This window comes from Callospermophilus lateralis, chromosome 10 (assembly GCF_048772815.1).
Source record: "Callospermophilus lateralis isolate mCalLat2 chromosome 10, mCalLat2.hap1, whole genome shotgun sequence".
NCBI lineage: Eukaryota > Metazoa > Chordata > Mammalia > Rodentia > Sciuridae > Callospermophilus > Callospermophilus lateralis.
Window position 1 is genome coordinate 131509231 of NC_135314.1, and position 18991 is coordinate 131528221.

The following is an 18991-nucleotide window of genomic DNA, read 5'->3' on the forward strand; positions in this document are numbered from 1 at the left end:
ACTCAGTGAGACACTGTATCTAGATAAAATATTTTTAAAAGGGCTGGGGATGTCACTCAGTGGTTAAGTACCCCTGGGTTCAGTTCCTAGTAGCCCCCCCCCAAAAAAATCACATCAACAGATTAAAGAAGTAAAGCACACAAAATATCATTAGATGTATGAAGAGCACTTGATAAATCTAATACCCATTGAAGATAAAAACTCTCAGCAAACTGGGAATAGTGGAAACCTCCACAATTTGATAAAGAACACCTGTGAAAACAAACAAACAACAACAACAACAAAAAAAAAACCCTTGCAACTAATATTATATTTAATGGTAAAAAACTAGATGCTTTCCCACCAGATCAGGTACCAGGAAGGGATATCCCATTTCAACATTGTATTGGAAGTCCTAGCTAACACCATAACCCAATAAAACAAAATAAAACACACACAGACTCTTAAGGAAGACATAAAATGATCTTTCCCAGGTGTGGTGGCCCAGGCCTGTAATCCCAGCTACTCAGGAGGCTGAGGCAGGAAGCCTAGCTCCAGCAGCTTAGTACCCCTGGGTTCTATGACCAGTACCACAAAGAAACCGTTTTTTTTTTTTTTTTTTTTTGCAGATGACCTATCTAGTTGAACTATCCAAAAATGGGGTGCGGGGTTGGGGGAAGAATCCTGGAGCTAAGTGATTATGGCAAGGTTGTAAGGTATAAGAAGCTCTGGTTTAGATACGGTTTGTCCCCCAAAGGGAGTATCTGCTGGAAGCTTGATCCCCAGTATGGCAGTTGTGAGATGGTAACCTTTAAGAGGTGGAATAGAATTAGGTCATGGGAAGTTTTACCCTCATCAATGGATTAAAGGTGATCTCATGGAGTGTGCTGGGTCTCAGAAGAGTAAATTCATTCCCAAGAGAGGAGGTTATTATAAAGTGAGGCTACCCCTCCCACTTGGTTCCTTCCATAAACAGCTCTTTCTCTTTCCATTTCTCAGCCATGTTTTGACACATCTAGGAAAGTTATCACCAGAAACCAGTGCCATGATGCTTTCCTGGAATTTCCAAACACCAGAATTGTGAGCCAAATAAAGTTCTTTTCTCTAAAGTACCTAGCATTGAGTATTTTGTTATAGCAATATAAAATGGGCTAAGACACAAGATTAATACGCAAAAGTCAAATGCTTTCCTATATAACGGTAAAAGTAACTGAAATTTGAAATTAAAAACAAAATAGTACTACATTATTAACAACAACAAAAAATTATTTGTTTAAAAATCTAACAACATGTATAAGAGATATATGAGAGAAACTATAAAATTCTAATGAAAGAAATCAAAGACTTACTAAATATATAAATGAATCCAAGTTCATGGAAAGATTGATTCAATATTGCTAAAATTTCAGTTCTTCCTAATTACATCTAAAGATTCAATGCAATTATTCATCAAAATCCCAGCAATTTGTTTTGTGGACATCAACAAACTGATTCTAAAGTTTATGGAACAAAGGAAGGCATCCAGAATAGCCAACACAATATTGAAAGAGAAGGACAAAGTCAGAAGATTGACACTACCCAACTTCAAGACTTACTATAAAACTACAATAAATAAGAGCATGGTACTGGTAAAAGAATGCATTAATAGAAAAAAGGAACAAAACAAACAGCCCAGAAAAATTCATACAAAAATAGCTGAATGATCTTGGACAAAGGAGTAAAGGTCATTCAATGGAATAAGGATAGGCTATTCAACAAAGAAAGTTGGAACAACTGAACAGTCAAGTACAAAAAGTACCTTATGGGTGTGGGGATATAGGTCAGTGAGAGAGCACTTGCCTCGTATGTGAGAAATCTTGGGTTCCATCTCCAGCTCAGAGAAGGGAAAAAAGGTGATCTTCCATCCTTTACAAAAATTAACTCAAAATGGATCATACACTTAAATGCAAAACTATAAACTCTTAGAAGGGGACATAAAAAATCAGATGATCTATGGTTTACCAATGACTTTACATACAACCCAAAAGAACCTATAGAAGAAAGAACTGAGGGGCTAGGAGTATAGCAAGTGGTAGGGTACTTGCCTAGCATGTGTAAGGCCCTATACGTGGGTCTGATCCCTAGCTCTGGGTGGTGGGGAAATAAGGGGGTGATTATCAAGAAAATAGGACTGATATCCAAATATACAAAGAATATTTAAAACTTAAGGATAAATAATCTACACAACTAAAAAATAGTTAAAACATCTAGGGATATATACCTTGGTGGTAATGGAGGTAAAGAGCTTGCCTAATAAGCCCAAAGCCCTGGATTTGATTCCCTGGGACAGAGGAGAGTGGGAATTACAGATACATGTACATCAATGCATGAAGTTCAATTCTGGGGATTCATTCCCTGAAGTATGCTTCTAAATGCAAGAGACTAAAGACTACCTCAATGTCCATCAGTAGAGCACTGGCTAAGAAAGAAAGGTAAGCTACATGGTGAAGTACTATGCAGCTATAAAAAAGAATATATAATTCAAAAAAAAAAAAAAACCATAAAATTACCATATGATGCAACAATTCCACTCCCCGGAATATACCCAAGTGAAATGAAAGCAGAAATGAGAAGATATATTTGTGCATCCATGTTATAGAACTACTACTCATAATACTCAATGATATGAATGGATAAACAAAATGTGGTCTATTCATACAATAGAATATTATTAAACCTTAAAAAACAAGCGAATTCAGACACATGCTATATGATCTAGATAAGTCTTGAAGGCATCATGCTGAATGAAGTACTCTTAATCACAAAAGGATAAATATTGTATAATTCCATTTATATGAGGTACCTGGAATAATCAGATTTATAGAAATGAAGTACAGAATTGTAGCTCCCAGGTACTAAGGGAAGGGGGTTTAATGGGAACAGAGTTTCAGTTTCAGAAGATGAAAATTTCTAGAGATGGATGGCAATGATGGTTGCAGAACAATGTGAATATAATTAATTCCACTGAATGTACATTTTAAAATGGTTTAAACGGACAATGGATATACCTCAATTCTAAAATAAAAGGCCCTAGGTTTGATTACTGGCATTAAAAAAAAAAAAGGTAAAATTGTAAATTTTGTGTTATGGAATAAATTCTAATGATCTACTGCATGGTACGGTGACCACAGTAAATAATGAAATTCCTAAAAAAGTAGACTTCAAATGTTCTTACCACAAAGAATTGGTAAGTATATGAGGTGATGGATATACTAACTGGATTCAATATCCTACAACGTTTACACGTATCATAACATCAAATTGTACCCTATAAATATACATTAATTATTGTCAATAAAATTAGGGCTAAGAATATAGCTCAGTGGTAAAGCACTTGCATGTAGCTCTCGGTTTGACTCCCACCACTGCAAAACCAACCAACCAACCAACAAACAAACATAGATAAATAACTAAAAACTCTTTGGTGGACGATGCAGCTCTGTAGTACAGGGCATGCTTAACATGTTCCAGTCTCTGGGTTTGATTCCCAGCATCACCAAAACAAAAACATTAAAAACTTTTTCAGATTTTAAAAGACTTATCCCACTAGAATGTAATGAAACATGTCTATTTAATTCATTAATAAATATCTACCACCTACCCAGGGCCTCACAGAAGGTACTCAGCCTTATATATAGCATTCTACACAGAGTAGATCCCTTTTACAGAAAAGTGCTATTTATTAAGAGAATATCATCTTTCACCTTGAATTCAGTTTAGTCTGTGGGCCCTTGTTAGCTGTGTAAACTTCCTCTTAAAATAGAGTCCAATGAAAAAATTATCTAATAGATCCAAATATTTGATATAGCATAACAACAGCTGTGAAAATCAGTACTCATTTAAAAAATTTTCCCTGGACAACTATCTGAAATGTGAATTAACTTGTTTGGTTTCTCTGGTAACTTCTCCCAAGTTGGTATAATCTCCTAACCACTCCCCCAAGTCTGTTGGAGGATAGACTATCTTAGTGCTATCTCAAGCTGATTCTAAAAATGTCTATCACCTTTGGTTATTCCAAGAATTTATTCTGGCCCACCCCAAACAGGTCTTGTTCTGTAGCTCCAAACCCAAGGATACAAGTCTAAGCTTGTGACTGTGATACTCTGGAGGGGGAACAAGAGCTGTATCTATACTTTCATTTTACTCTCAACCCTACTTGCCATTCCTCATTCTGTTGGAACCAAGGGGAAGGGGAAGAAAAAGATGACTCACAGCAAGCAAGTCAGGTTATCTTCTCTTTGACTAACCACAATTCTCATCCCTTTATACCTCATATAAAGGGCTAGGAATGTGGCTCAGTGGTTAAGCAACCCTGGGTTCAATCCCAGTACCAAAAAACAAACAAACAAACAAAAAACTACTGCCTTGAATGGCTGGCAGAGGTACTGCTCAGCAGTAACACTAGGAGGTATAGCCTGCTGTGGAAAGAGCTGTTAATATAAACAGACCCTGTCTGCCATACTTTAACAGCATTAAATCTGGTTTCCTATTGGTACCCAACTTGGGGCTTCTTTGGAAGGCACGATCCCTGTCCTATGTTTACCTTATCCAGTTACCCCACGCACTGCTGCTGTGGATCCCTGGACTACCTGATGTGCAAGACACCCAAGCTACAAATGGTCCTACAGAAGGAATCCAAAATAGAATCTTTCATCTACCAAAGGGCCCTTACATCTCTGTAGGAAGACCCTGACTGCCCTTCCCCTAATAATGCCCTGTTTCAGCTTCCAGTACCCAGAATGCTCATCCCCTTTTCCCCTAACAGCAGTAAGGGTCACTTCTTCAGAGGGGGAACTTGAATATGTAGGATAGTCAGATAGTAAAACATAGGCAGATAATTAAGGAAATGGACCCCCAAAAGGTTTCTCTAAATATGGAAAGTGTAGGTTGCTCCAGAGAAATGGACTACCCTAAGCAAACATTCTAAACACTGTAGTCAACTCCTTTGTCCCACAGAAAAAGGAAAAGGGTTCTTTGTTCCAGAGAGAAGAAGAAAAGGAACAGGGACTGAACTGAGTGAAGACTGCAGAAAATTACAACTACAAGGGCACAACAAATCAGAATACCTCAGGCCCCATCAAGTCACCTTCCAGACACCTAATTAACATAAAAGTTAGGGCCAATAGCCTTAGTGACTAGCAGGAACATTGAGCAATGCCCATCAGCCACATAATCCCCTAGTCTAACACATGTCCTCAGTAATCTCTACTGCTTGGCAAGGGCTCTTTTTCGTTTCTTCTCCCTTGATTAAATCTTACTCTTTTGCACTAAAAAGAAAACAAAACCCTTACAAAAAATATTATCAAACCAGTGGAAGGGGCAGTAAATTTACTTCCCCTTTCCCCTGGTTGCTATTGTTTCTTAGTCTAAAGCACAAGGACATTCTACCACTGAGCTACATTCCTGACCGTTTTTATTCTTTATTTTGAGAACAGGTCTCCTAAATTACCCAGGCTGGCCTCAAAGTTGCAATCCTTCTGCCTCAGCCTCCAAAGTCACTAGGATTATAAGCATGTACCACCATGTCTGACCCTCAACTATTTTTATAAAACATTTCGATAAGTTTTAAATTATTTGTTTAAAAATGTAAATGCATCTTATTAGGATAATGAAAACTGTTTTAAAACTGGATTATGGGGGATGGGGTTGTGGCTCAGTGGTAGAGCGCTTGCCTCGCATGTAAGAGACCCTGGGTTCAATCCTCAGCATCACATAAAAATAAATAAACAAAATAAAGTAATTGACTCCATGTATAACTAAAAAAAAAAAAAAAACTGGATTATGATGATAGTTGAAGAACAGGATAAATTTATTCAAAAATCAATGAATGGTATAGTTCAAATGAGTAAATGATATACGTAAGTGAACTTTAAAAAGTTTCCCCCACCCTTATTAAAAGAACTCCAGCATTCCCCTTATACTAGAGGTCAAAAGTAACAGCCACAATGTCAATGTTGACAAAAAGGCTCCTCTAGGGGGATAGAGATGGAGATGTAGCTCAGTGGTACAGAGTGCTTACCAGGCACATGTGAGGCACTGGGTTTGATCCTCAGTACCACACATAAAAATAAGTAAATAAAAATAAAGGTATTTAAAAAAAAAAAAAAGATAGAATTTTTTTTTAAAGGGTTCCTCTAAGAAATATAAGAAAGGCACCTAACTCCAGTTGTGACTTAGTCTTTTCCCCACTGAATTTGAGCTTTAGATAGCAATTATAGGAAACTACAAATCATCGAATTACAGGAATATCTGTATTTAAAAAATGAACAGATGGATTTCCTTTTTTTTCCCTTCCCCTTTGCAATACTGTGCCTTGAACATAAGGACACTCTACCCCTGAAATACATACATTCTCATTTTCAACCCTTTGTATCTTTTATAAAAAGTCCCTATAAAAACTTTACATCCAGGTGCGGTGGTGCATGCCTGTAATTCCAGCAGCTTGGGAGGCTGAGAGGAGGATCTTGAATACAAAGCCAGCCTCAGTGAAAATTGAGGTGCTAAGCAACTCTGTGAAATCCTGTCTCTAAATACAAAATAGGGCTGGAGATATGGCTTAGCAGTCAAGTGTCCCTGAGCTCAATCTCTGGTACCACCCCCACCCCCCGCCGCCAAAAAAAAAAAAAAACTTTACAGTGTCCAGGAATGGGAACTTTCCTTATTGGGATGGTCTCAATAAGTTGCCAGAGCTGGCCTCAAATTTGGAATCCTCCTGCTTCAGCCTCCCTAATTGTTGGGGTTACAAGTATGTGTTACCATGCAAGCTTTAAATTTCTACCTTCCTCACAAAATTGATAAAACAATCTTTTTCTGGTGGGTATGGGTAGTAAATGAATCTATATTTCATTTTAGTTGGATTTAATCCTGCAGGCTGGTATGTAGAGTCTTGCTAGATGTAAAGACTTCCAAGCATTCTACCCCTAAGCTATATCCCAGTCCCTTTGGTTTCATACAAGATCTCACTACATTGCCTAGGCTGCACTGAACTCGTTTTTTTGTTTGTTTGTTTGGTATTAGGAATTGAAAGCAGGGGCGCTTTACCTGAGCCAGTTTTCCAGCTCTTTTTGAGACAGGGTCTTGCTAAATTGCTTAAGGCCTGGCTAAATTGCTGAGCCTGGCTTTGAACTTTCGATCCTCCTGCCTCAGCCTCCCAAGTAGCTGGAATTATAGGTGTGAGCCACCATGTCCAGCTAACATTGGCATTATTAATTTCACCATGTGAGATTAAAAATAATTATTATACTAAATGATTTAGTCCATCAATATCCTTTATAAGAAATGTATAAATATAATCTTCTATGGATTAGAATGACAACACCTAAGCACCTGGTACTGAGGAGAAAGGGAAACAAAAATGCACTATAACCTCCGAGTTTAACACATTGGATGACTATCACCTATAGCCTATGAGAATTTCATGATAGCAGAACTATCTGCCAATGCTAGCTTCAAAAACAATGTTCACATGGACTAGCTATGTAAGAGATCCAGTTGATATTCAAAGTAATAATGATGCTTTTTAAGCAGTTCTAAATTCCCAGAGGCCAAAAAAAAAAAAAAAAACAGAAGCCAAAGAAAAACAGGAATTGGTATAACCAGAATCCAGAATTACAGAATCATCCTTTGGTACAAAACAATTACCAAATTCCAGGTACTTTACATACATTATATACTCTAACTTCAAAATTTCTCTAAAGTAGAACTATGATTATCCCTTTGGATGAGAACTTGAGTTTCAAAAGTTAAAAAAGAACCAGAAAGTAATGAATCCAGAATTCTAAATCTTTCTGTCCTATTAATATTAACTCAGCATCATCTGGAGGTATTCTCAGTAAGAATTTTCCATATTAATTACCTTTTTGTTCCCACAGTGAAATACTGGAGACAGACTAACTTATAAAATAAAGAGGTTTATTTATCTCAGTTTTAGAGATTCCAAATTTAAGATCAGGCAGCCCCCATTTGTTCAACCTCTTGTGAAGGTAACAGATGGCTTTACATCATGGAGGGAGGATGGTAGGAACAAGTAACCACTTCTTGACCCAAGAAGCAGAGAACTAAGTGGGGTCAGTTTAAATCTTTTTTTTTTTTTTTAACTCGGGGGAATTTGACCACTGAGCCACATTCCCAACCCTATTTTGTATTTTCTTTAGAGACAGGGTCTCACTGATTTGCTTTAGCACCTTGCCATTGCTGAGGGTGACTTTGAACTCAGGATCCTCCTGTCTCTGCCTCCTAAGCCACTGGGATTACAGGCGTGGGCCACTGTGCCTGGCAGTCTTAGTCTTGTTCCTTTCTTAAAAAGACTTTCTTGAAGAACAAGGGAGAACTATCTTTTGAGAATTCTCCCAAAGACTTAAGGCCCTCCCATCAATTCCTATTTCTTAAAGGTACCATAGTACCTTGTATTCAAGATCATAGTCAAAGTTCTACTCAAGATCACAAACTGAACTGTACTTTTGTATAACCTCCAAGTTAATTCATTAAACATGTCCTGCTTGTTTTTTCTATAACCATCTATATTCCAGTTCTAAAAAGCCATGAGATAGGGCCTGGGTTGTGAGTCAGTGGTAGAGTGCTTACTTAGTATGCATGAAGCACTGTGTTTGATCCCCAGCACCATATAAAAATAAACAAATAAAATAAGGTATTATGTCCAACTAAAAAATATATATTTTAAAAAAGCCATGAGACAATGAAAATTAGCACCTCACACAATCCCACTTTTGTAAAAAAGTCAAACATTAGTTAAAAATACAAGCTCAAAGATATGTGACAACATTGAAGTACATGGCACATTACAATTTAGAGCAAATTGAAAACTAAATTAGCTGGGTGAGTTGGCATACATTTTTATGCCCAAGTACTTGAGAGGATGAGAGGATGAAGTTGCCCAAGACCAGCCTGGGCAACTTAATGAGACCCTGTTTCAAAATTAAAAATGTTTAAAAAAAGGAGATGCAGCTCAGTGATAGAGTGTCTCTGTGTTCAATCCCTAGTGCCACAAAAAATAAAACAAAACTATTTCAACCCACAGAAATAACAAACTTATCATAGAATAGAAGACATATTGGAAGGTCCCCTAAAACGGTCAATGGATCATTGTTTATTTTTCAAGTTTGGAAGTACCTGTTATAATGATAACCTGAGGTATGGCAAAGCCAGAGGCTGGTATGAGAGCTTAGGACTTTAAGGCAAGAAGCTAGATTTCAGCATGGTTTTACCATACTCCATGTAGCATTATGGGTCTCCTACTCTTAATCTTTTTTTTTTTTTTTTTTTTTGGTACCAGAGATTGAATCCAGGGATGCTTCACCACTGAGCAACATCCCCAGTCCTTTTTTTATATTTTATTTGGAGACAAGGTCTCACTGAGTCTCTAAGTGCCTCACTAATCTGCTGAAGGTGGCTTTGAACTTGCAATCCTCCTGCCTCAGCCTCTGGAGTTTCTGGGATTACAGGCACCTGGCTCTTACTCTTGAGAGTATTTTAAACTTGAAATTAAAGCAGTAGAGAAGCTCCTCAGGAAACCTGAAAGCAGTCCCTTAATCTCAATCAACAGACTCAAAAAGAAGGAAAGGAGGGGAAAGGAGGAAGAGAAAAGGAGGAGAGAGGGAGGGAAAGGGAGGAGGAGGGAGGAGAAGGAAAGGGAGGAGGAGGAGGAAAAGGGAGGAGGGGGAGGGAAAGGGAGGAGGGGGAGGGAGGGAAAGAGAGGAGGGAGGAGGGAGGGAAAGGGAGGAGGGAGGGGGAGGGGAGAGAAAGAGATGAGGGAGGAGGGAGAGGGAGGAGGGAAGGGGAGGGGGAGGGAAAGAGAGAGGGAGGGGTAGGGAAAGGAAGGGGGAGGGAGGGAAAGGGAGGAGGAGGGAGTGAGGGAAGGGAAGAGGAGGGTGGGAGGGAGGGAGGGAAGGGAAGAGGAGGGTGGGAGGGAGGGAGGGAAGGGAAGAGGAGGGTGGGAGGGAGGGAGGGAAGGGAAGAGGAGGGTGGGAGGGAGGGAGGGAAGGGAAGAGGAGGATGGGAGGGAGGGAGGGAAGGGAAGAGGAGGGTGGGAGGGAGGGAGGGAAGGGAAGAGGAGGGTGGGAGGGAGGGAGGGAAGGGAAGAGGAGGGTGGGTGGGAGGGAGGGAAGGGAAGAGGAGGGTAGGTGGGAGGGAGGGAAGGGAAGAGGAGGGTGGGTGGGAGGGAAGGAAGCAGGGAAAGGGAGGAGGAGGGAGGCAGAAAGATAGATTCTCCTGGGCATTTCCACGAAATCCTCTTTTAACAATGTACTTCATGAAGCCAAGTCCAAAACTGTTGTAAAGCTAAGATTTTCTTGTTTCAATCAGATGAGAAGTTGGGATGACAAAAAACACATATAATATTCAATGCATGCCAGGACCAGTTCTAATGTACCTTACATGCATAACTAATTAACTAATTTTAATTTTTTTTAGTTGTCAATGGACTTATTTATTTTTATGTAGTGCTGAGAATCGAACCCAGTGCCTCACACATGCTAGGCAAGACTCTACCACTGAGCTACAACTCCAGCCCCTGCATTAACTAATTTAATTCACAAAAGGAAGGACACTAGAACACCCAGGCACTGAGAAATTAATCCACTTGCCCAAGTTACACAGTAGAAAGTAACAGAGACAGAATGACTCAACCACGAGAGTAGTTTGCTTCCAGAGTCTGTTTCACTGGATAGTAACCAAAATGCATAATCAAATAGCCAATCCTTAAATTCACTATTAATTCTCCAGAATACCCCACTCCTGAGAACAAGAATCTTCCATAATACTTGGTTTGCACTCCTTTTGAACTACATTTTCCTATGTTTCCATCAATCCCTCCGTTGGGGGCAATCAGAAGGCACTGGGATTGATGCTTCCAGGCAAAATGACCTGACTCAAGCCACAAGTGGTAGAGGAGTTCTGGCTAGACACTACATTCTCCTGAGTCAAATAGTTCTGGGATAAGAGTTGTTTAAGTAAAACTACAACCTTCCAGTTATTTACATAGATTAGTGGAGAGCTTTTGTTTCGTGGAATGCACACAATTTAAGTACTGAAATATCAGATAGCATTATCTTGTTAACACCTTGAGTACTTTTCCAAAAAACTGAGTCTTCACTGGCTTTTTTTTTTTTTTTTTTTTTTTTTTGTGTGTGTGTGTGTGTGTGCTGGGGATCTAATCCCAGAGGTGTTTTACCACTAAGCTACATCCCTAGCCCTTTCCGTTTTATTTTGGGACAGGGTCTTACCCTTTCCCAAACTGGCCTTGAACTTGCAATCCTCTTGCCTCAGCATCCCAAATTGCTGGAATTATTTTTTTTTTTTTTTTAAAGAAAGAGTGAGATAGAGAGGGAGAGAGAGAGAATTTTTTTAATATTTATTTTTTAGTACTTGGCGAACACAGCATCTTTGTACGTGGTGCTAGGATCGAACCCGGGCCGCACGCATGCCAGGCAAGCGCGCTACCACTTGAGCCACATCCCCAGCCCAGCTGGAATTAATTATGAACCAGCTTTCTTCACTAATTTTTTCCATCATGACCTCACAAACAGTCTTCCCATCACCAAAAATATAAGCTTTTTCCTCTGTTGCACTTTAATTTTAATCAAAAAAACAGACCACACTTAAAATTTGGCTTCCTTTTACCTACCTTCACAAACACACAGGCCATCTTGGTATCTTCAATAACCCAAACTCTCTTAATTTTTTCAACATAAAAAACACTATTTCATGGGCTGGGATTGTGGCTCAGCAGTAGAGTGCTCGCCTAGCACAAGTAAGGCACTGGGTTAGATCCTCAGCACCACATAAAAATAAATAAAATAAAGGTATTGTGTCCAACTACAACTAAAAATTTTAAAAAACAACACTATTTCATAAAACTTCATGCATTCCAGTTTTGATTCTCCACACTAGAAATAATTCATGTCTGAAGGAATGTTTGTGTTAATAAAAGCATCCTTTTCCTTGCATTTTAGAAAATAATGTTGCTTGGGTCACACACAGAAAGTTAAATTAAAAAATTCAAATAATTATTTTCCCGAGTTTTTTTTAATTAGAGTATTTTAGTATTTATTTTATCTAGACAAAAATTTGCATCACAACTGCAAATTTGAGAAAATGAAACATTACTTCCTATAGGCTAACCGCCAACAGTTTCAGGGAACTAAGTACAAATGGCCATCCACTGAAAAAGATCAATGCATGTGTCAAACACGGTAGCACATGCCTGTAATCCCAGTGACTCAGGAGGCTGAGGCAGGAGGATCATGAATTCAAAGCCAGCTTCAACAATTTAGCGAGGCTCTAAGCCTCTAAATTAATGAGATCCTATCTCAAAATAAAACATAAAACAAAGGGCTGGGGATATGGTGGCTCAGTGGTTAAGCATCCCTGGGTTCAATTCCCAGTACCAACAACAAAAAAGAGATCAATGTTTCTTACTCATTTCTCCAAATCTCAGTAAAAAGGCATACATAGCAAAAAAAAAAAAAGAAAAGAAAAAGAAAAAAAGATATTCACCCTCAATCCCCAGAAATGTGGACAAAAAAGAAAGCCAAAAGCATATAACAGAGGCTGGGATTGTGGCTCAGCAGTAGAGCACTCGTCTAGTACGTGTGGAGCACTGGGTTCAATACTCAGCACCACATAAAAATAAAATGAAGGTATTGTGTCCAACTACAACTAAAAACAAAACAAACAAACAAAAAAGCATATAACAGTGTTAGACATACATTTCCTAGCAAAGGTGAAATGAAAGACTAAAGTGTTCACTGGCTTCCCCTTTCTCCTAGATAGACAGATGACAAAGGCAAACCGAATCGTACCTTCATACCTACTGGAAACTACTTCCACAGACAGACAACTGTTGGCTTAGTGAAACCTCCAGTCATAATGCTCAGGACTGCTGTAAGGAGGCTTACTGTTTGACATCTTCATGTAGACAATGGAAAAGAGATATAAGGGCCCTGATTATCATACTGAGCAACTTCATTACTGCACAAAAACCCAGAATATTCAGCAAAGAAAGCTAGTAGAAATCTCTTTTATTCCCACCCCTAAACCTACAAGGGTCAATGAGTGGTAAATAAAAGACTATTTCACACAAAGAGGAAAGTGAAAAATTATGAAAAATGCAACTCAGCCAGGTACAGTGGTACACACATATAATCTTAGCACTTAAGAGGCTGAGCCAAGAGGATCACAAGTTTGAAGCCAGCTTCAGTAATGTAACTAGGTCCTAAACAACTTAATGAGACCATGTCTCTCTCACCAAAGCAATAAATAAATAAGCAAGCAAGCTTGAAACATTTAATAGAAATTCCAGAAGTATAAACACTCATACTTGGGCCCTACTCAGAAGTGATGATCTCTGATCATCAGAATCTGTATCAAGTTGTTAACTAAAAATTGGAGGAAAGGAGAATAAATGAGTGGACAGAAACATTTCACCTACCATAAACACTTTATTCATTCTGAAGTCAGAATTTCCTCCCCCCATATTATTATGTCTTTCAAAAGATCCTTAACTACTGTGTCATAAGGAGCTTAATCTACATGCATTTCATCAATTTTAATAAGCCCAAAATTTAAAAATATATTTATTTTCCTAGAATTATGATTAGAAATTACCTGACATATGGAGGAAGGGGAAGGAAGAGAAAAAGAACATAATCATGTAATATCAAATGCTCACTAAGTGCCAGGTGCTATGCCAAGTGATATACCCACATTATTCACCTAACCAAGAGTCATTATGTAAAGTCACTCCTCAAGAAGCTCCCTAACCATCTCATTTATTCTTTCAATACCTTGCTTCATTTTCTCTCTCAACACTATCAAATATTGTATTATTTTATCAACTTTCTGATATCATTTTCATCCAATTAAAAATAAAATTATATATACTCTATGGGCTGGGGATGTGGCTCAAGCGGTAGTGCGCTCGCCTGGCATGCTTGCGGCCCGGGTTCGATCCTCAGCACCACATACCAACAAAGATGTTGTGTCTGCCAATAACTAAAAAATAAATTAATAAATATTTTTTAAAAAAATTATATATACTCTGTCCTTCCCTGCAGCATCTCTAGTATCCTAACAAGAACCCCTTGAGATACTGGGAACAGAAGGAACTGAGGCCTCGGGAGGTTAAGAAACATGCCAAAGATAACCCAACTAGGGAATAACATCTGACTACAGATGCATTCCTTTCTATCTTTCTTTTCTTTTTTTGAGAGCGCTAAGGGTTGAACCCAGGGCCTCAAGCACGTTACGAAAGCACTCTACCACAGAGATACATCCCCATCCCTGCCTTCCTTTAAGTATGAAAAATTATATTATATTATATTACCTGAGTATGAAAAATTCTCTAGAGATTTCATTCTCAAAAATTTTCTTTTCAGAACAATATGCACACAACCTATGGTAAAGGCTACTAAAAGAATGCTGATTTAATCATGAAATCTATGCAGTTCAGTGAGAGGATTCTATCACATAGCAGTGCCAGCAATCTGTCCTATGAGTAGTGAAGGAATAAAAATTTAGGAAATGAGACTGGGGTTACGGCTCAGTGGTACAGCATTTGCCTCACATGTGTGAGGCACTGGTTCAATTCTTAGCACTGCACATAAATAAAATAAATAAATAAATGAAAGTCCATCAACAACTAAACATATATATTTATAAAAAATAGGAAATGGGGTTTGACTATATAAGGATATGGAAGGTATCTTAATAGGGATCAACTCCAATGAATACTAAAATTTAGATCAGACAAAATTATGGAGCTTGAGAGAATAGTCTATGGGATTTGTGAGCATTATTTAATCTCCAAATCCTTTCTAGATATTATTAGGTCCTTGAAGGTAGAGGCTACCCCTTAGTTGTACTCCTGGCAGTACATGCCTATAATCCCAGCAATTTGGGGAGGCTGAGCCCAAGGGAGGATTGCCAAATTCAAGGACAGTTTTAACCTTTAGTGAGATCCTGCCTAAAAATAAAAAAAATAAAAAGGGCTGGGGAATATAGCTCAGTAGCAAAACACCCTTGGGTTCTGTATCCTGAACAATACATAAATAAATAGATTAATTAATTAACTAACTAATTAATTAATTGTATTCCTGAAAAACAGCACCACTTTATATCCTATGCATAAGGACTGTCAAAACACTCTAGTTCATAATTGAAAGATTACTGGCCCTGCTCCTGCTTGAGTCACTGAACAGGGATCATTTATCAGGGATCTGGAAGACTTAAGAATGTTCCCAGAATGAAGAGGGTAAGGCAGAATGTTGGTAAGTAACCTCCTCTCAATGCCATTGATGTAAATGAGCATTTTCCCAGATGTGGTCCAATAGAAAATGTGCCTAGGAAAATCCTTGGTTTTACAAAAGGCTGCATTAGTTCTGTTTGAAATTATCTTTTAGAGGACTGGATACTTCAGATGAAATTTTTTGTTGGAATGGAGGGAAGAGCCAGAAAAGAAACACTGATATTTTTAAATCAAAGATTAAACAACGCTGATAAAAATTAATGTCACTCTAGGAAAAATATATAATAATAATAATAATAATAATAATAATAATAATACAGGCGGGCACAGTGGTGCACGCCTATAATCCTAGCAGCTTAGGAGTCTGAGGCAGGAATAATTCAAAGTTAACCTCAGCAAAAGCGAGGCATTAAGCAAATAAGTAGACCCTGCCTCTAAATTTAAAGAAAAAAAAAAAAAAAGTGGGGGCTGGAGATGTGGCTCAGTGGTCAAGTGCCCAAGTTCAATCCCTTGTACTCCAAAACAAAACAAAAAGAATAATAATACAAAAGATATGGCATCTCCTCAATTATAGTTCCACCACTCCCAGAATTAAGTACTGTGGCAAAAAAATGATAGGAACAACTTGCTTATAACTTAAAACTATGTTCTCAAATTTGTTCAGACTGTTGAAAAAAAACCATAAAAATATAGATTGAACCCTTTATTCTCTTCAAAACTGGAGAGTGCTGATTTAATCATGAAGCCTATGCAGTTTAGCAAGGGAGAATTCTATCATGTGGCAGTGCCAACAGTGAAAGAATAAAAATCTAGGAAATGTGGTTAACTACATAAGGAGATAGAAAATCCCCTTAAGAAAAATTTTTGGAGTACAATTTCTGATAAAAACTAATATTTGCTTGATGATTGATTCAGTGATGAACACTGAATAGTCAGTAAGAACCCTTTTAAGTCAATAAGAACCCTGTTAACCCTGCGTTCTCTGAGGATTTGACAGTGCTTATGCTACTAAAATATAAGGTTATCAAAAAGATTTCTCATATCAATGCTTGCTCCCAAAACATTTAGGGTATGTCATTTCCATATCCATAAAGGGAAAAGACAGCTAAAGAAGGAAACAATATAATGAGTCATGCTGAGTGGAGCAAAGAGGAAAAAATCTCATGTAAAAACTACTTTTCTCTGGCACAGCCTTCTTTTGAGATGCTGGGCTCACTGCAATCACATTGTTAAGAAAAAGCAGTGGGGGCTGGGGATGTGGCTCAAGCGGTAGCGTGCTCGCTTGGCATGCGTGCAGCCCGGGTTCGATCCTCAGCACCACAAACAAACAAAGATGTTGTGTCCGCCAAAAACTAAAAAAAAAAAATATTAAAAAATTTTCTCTCTCTCTCTTTAAAAAAAATAAAATAAAATAAAAAAAGAAAAGGCAGTGGGTACATAAAAATCAATATTCCTAAATTTCTTATTCCCACTTTACCGATGGAGGAACTGAGACACCACAAAGAAAACTACTTTCCCCCAAGGAAACATTGTGTCAAGGCAGATTCTATCTATTTAGCAATTCCTCCCCAAAACTACCAGGCAGGGTTCAATTAAAAATATAGATTAGAATTCTAGGTGACAAGCCAAATAGCTCCAAATGGATCAAACATAAGATAAGTACAGATTTAGATACACCAGCTCTGACTAAATGCAGTCAAGGACTTGAACATGAAATTCCAACTGGCAAAGAACAATGATGAATGCAATGGACACAATTCACTCCTCTCCCCATCCCTAACAGCCTTCTTTTAAAAGAAGCACACATACAGGAAGGACCTTGGTGCCACAGAAGTCACCATCAGTGGACTTCACCCTTGGTCTGCATGTGGCTACTGACCTAGAACTGCTGTGCCAGGCAGATCCTTGGGGACAATCAAGGATCATTCTTTGCTTCAGGATTCCCATCTCAGTCACATTCTAGAAGGAAGCACTCCAGGCCTGTCATATTTTTCCATTTAAAGTCTTTGGAATCTAGTCCAACCACAACTGGGCTCTAGTTTTTAAAACACACTCTGTACCCATTAACTCTTCTAGAGAAACATTCCCAGGCTTTTAAAACTTTCTTCTCCTAACTGTTTTTTGGTAGGATATGGTATGCGCTAAAGATACTTGATTTCTTGCACCTCTTCAAAGTGAAATTATTTTAAACCCTCCCTCCCCATACATTTAAAAAAAAAAAAAAAAAATCCTTCCAGCATCATTTGACCGAAGTATAAAGCAACCTGGTTGGCCTCCATGCATCCGATGGCATCTTCCAAGAGTGAAAATTCCACGCAGACATAGCCATAGTCGTAACCTGGGGACAGCATTTAAATACAGACGGGAGTGGTGTTAGTGCCTTGCAAACACAAAAGACACACTTAAATCCCCTGTTTGTGAACCCCTTAAACATAAGCCCTCCCAACTAGCTTCTCCCTCCCCTATACAAGGCAAAGTTGCTACCCCAAATAGAAAAAAGTACTGAAGGAGAAAGTCTGGATGTTTCTGAACTTTTGAGATTCATCCCAAACTGGCTTTTTTCTATTAACCAAGAAGATCTTTGCCCTCTTTAGCACTGTCGATCTGTCGAAGGTGCCCCACAACAGGTAATCCCACAGAAAGTTCAGTGGGAACCCAAAACATTTCTTCTGGAAAAACAAAATCAACAAGAACACGAAATTATCTGGGGGGAAAAAAGTATCCAGAGAGAAGGAGAAGCAATTATTCAATGGTAAGCTAATAATCACCACTTTTCAAATAGAAACCACCTTCAAAGAGAAGTACTGACAGTCTGAAGTAAACATTCTGTTTAGTTATCACAGGAAGTTTCTGGTTAGCAGGGGAGAGACCATGTCAGGTCTTCTCTTTGTTTCCTTATATCAAACAACTCAAGTTGTTTCATCTAAAATCTTTATGAAAGGAAGGAGGTATTCAAGTATAAATACTAATAGTTGGGTCCAAAATTATGCTTATGAATAAAGATGAGCAGTGCAGCCATCGGGGGAAAGACAGGTGTTGCTAGCAATCAATAAATGTTCAAGAATTGTATACACCATTAGAGTTATAAAACACCCTTCACCTTAACCCTGAAGAAGTGTTATTTGTAGCATGGACCCACAGCTGTCATGACCCCTGAGATTGGGAAGTCATGGAATTTATAGGCTGCTGAACTCTAATACTAACTCATCCTATCATTTCCCTAATATTGCCTCTATATGACAACAAAAATACACTTGTCATTGTAATGCTCCATGAGTGGCTTCCTCAGTTCCTCCACTGCCTCATAGGATAAAGAAATTTATCTCTAGGAGTGGCACTCTTTAAATGGAACATCAAGGAAAAGATGTGATTTGTTCATATGAGAAATAAAACTCAAAGTAAAAACTCAAAGTAAAACAACAAGTCCATTTCATTTTGAGCACAAAATATATAGGAACAACAAGAAACTGAGTCAAGGTATCAAAGACACATACACACACAAACAAAAAAAAATCGTAGGGCAATAGAAAATATAACTTGGCTGGCACTATAGCTCAGTGGTAGAGCACACAGTGAGCCTGCATTGAGGCGCTGGGTTCAACCCTCACACCAAAAAAAGAAAAGGGGGGAAAAAAAGTAAGTATAACTTGAAGAATATCAAATTTAGCTGGACGGTGGCACACACCTATAATCCCAGCAACACAGGTGATT

At 38.3% G+C, this 18991-nt stretch overlaps 1 protein-coding gene and 1 non-coding gene across 5 annotated transcripts in view; one reads left to right on the forward strand and one right to left on the reverse strand.

Annotated features, from left to right (window-relative positions):
- Rbm6 (RNA binding motif protein 6) overlaps positions 1–18991 on the reverse strand; it is a 97312-nt gene that overhangs the window by 33156 nt on the left and 45165 nt on the right. For 2 of the 4 annotated variants that reach the window (XM_076867291.2, XM_076867292.2), the window contains one exon: positions 17545–17618. The exons of the other annotated variants lie outside the window; for them this stretch is intronic. In XM_076867291.2, coding sequence (XP_076723406.2) covers positions 17545–17618 — 74 coding nt within the window. The remainder of the gene's footprint in view (positions 1–17544; positions 17619–18991) is intronic. 4 annotated transcript variants of the gene reach the window in all.
- On the forward strand, positions 5665–5732 carry Trnaa-cgc (transfer RNA alanine (anticodon CGC)). The gene has a single exon. It is a non-coding gene; the product is annotated as a tRNA-Ala (tRNA).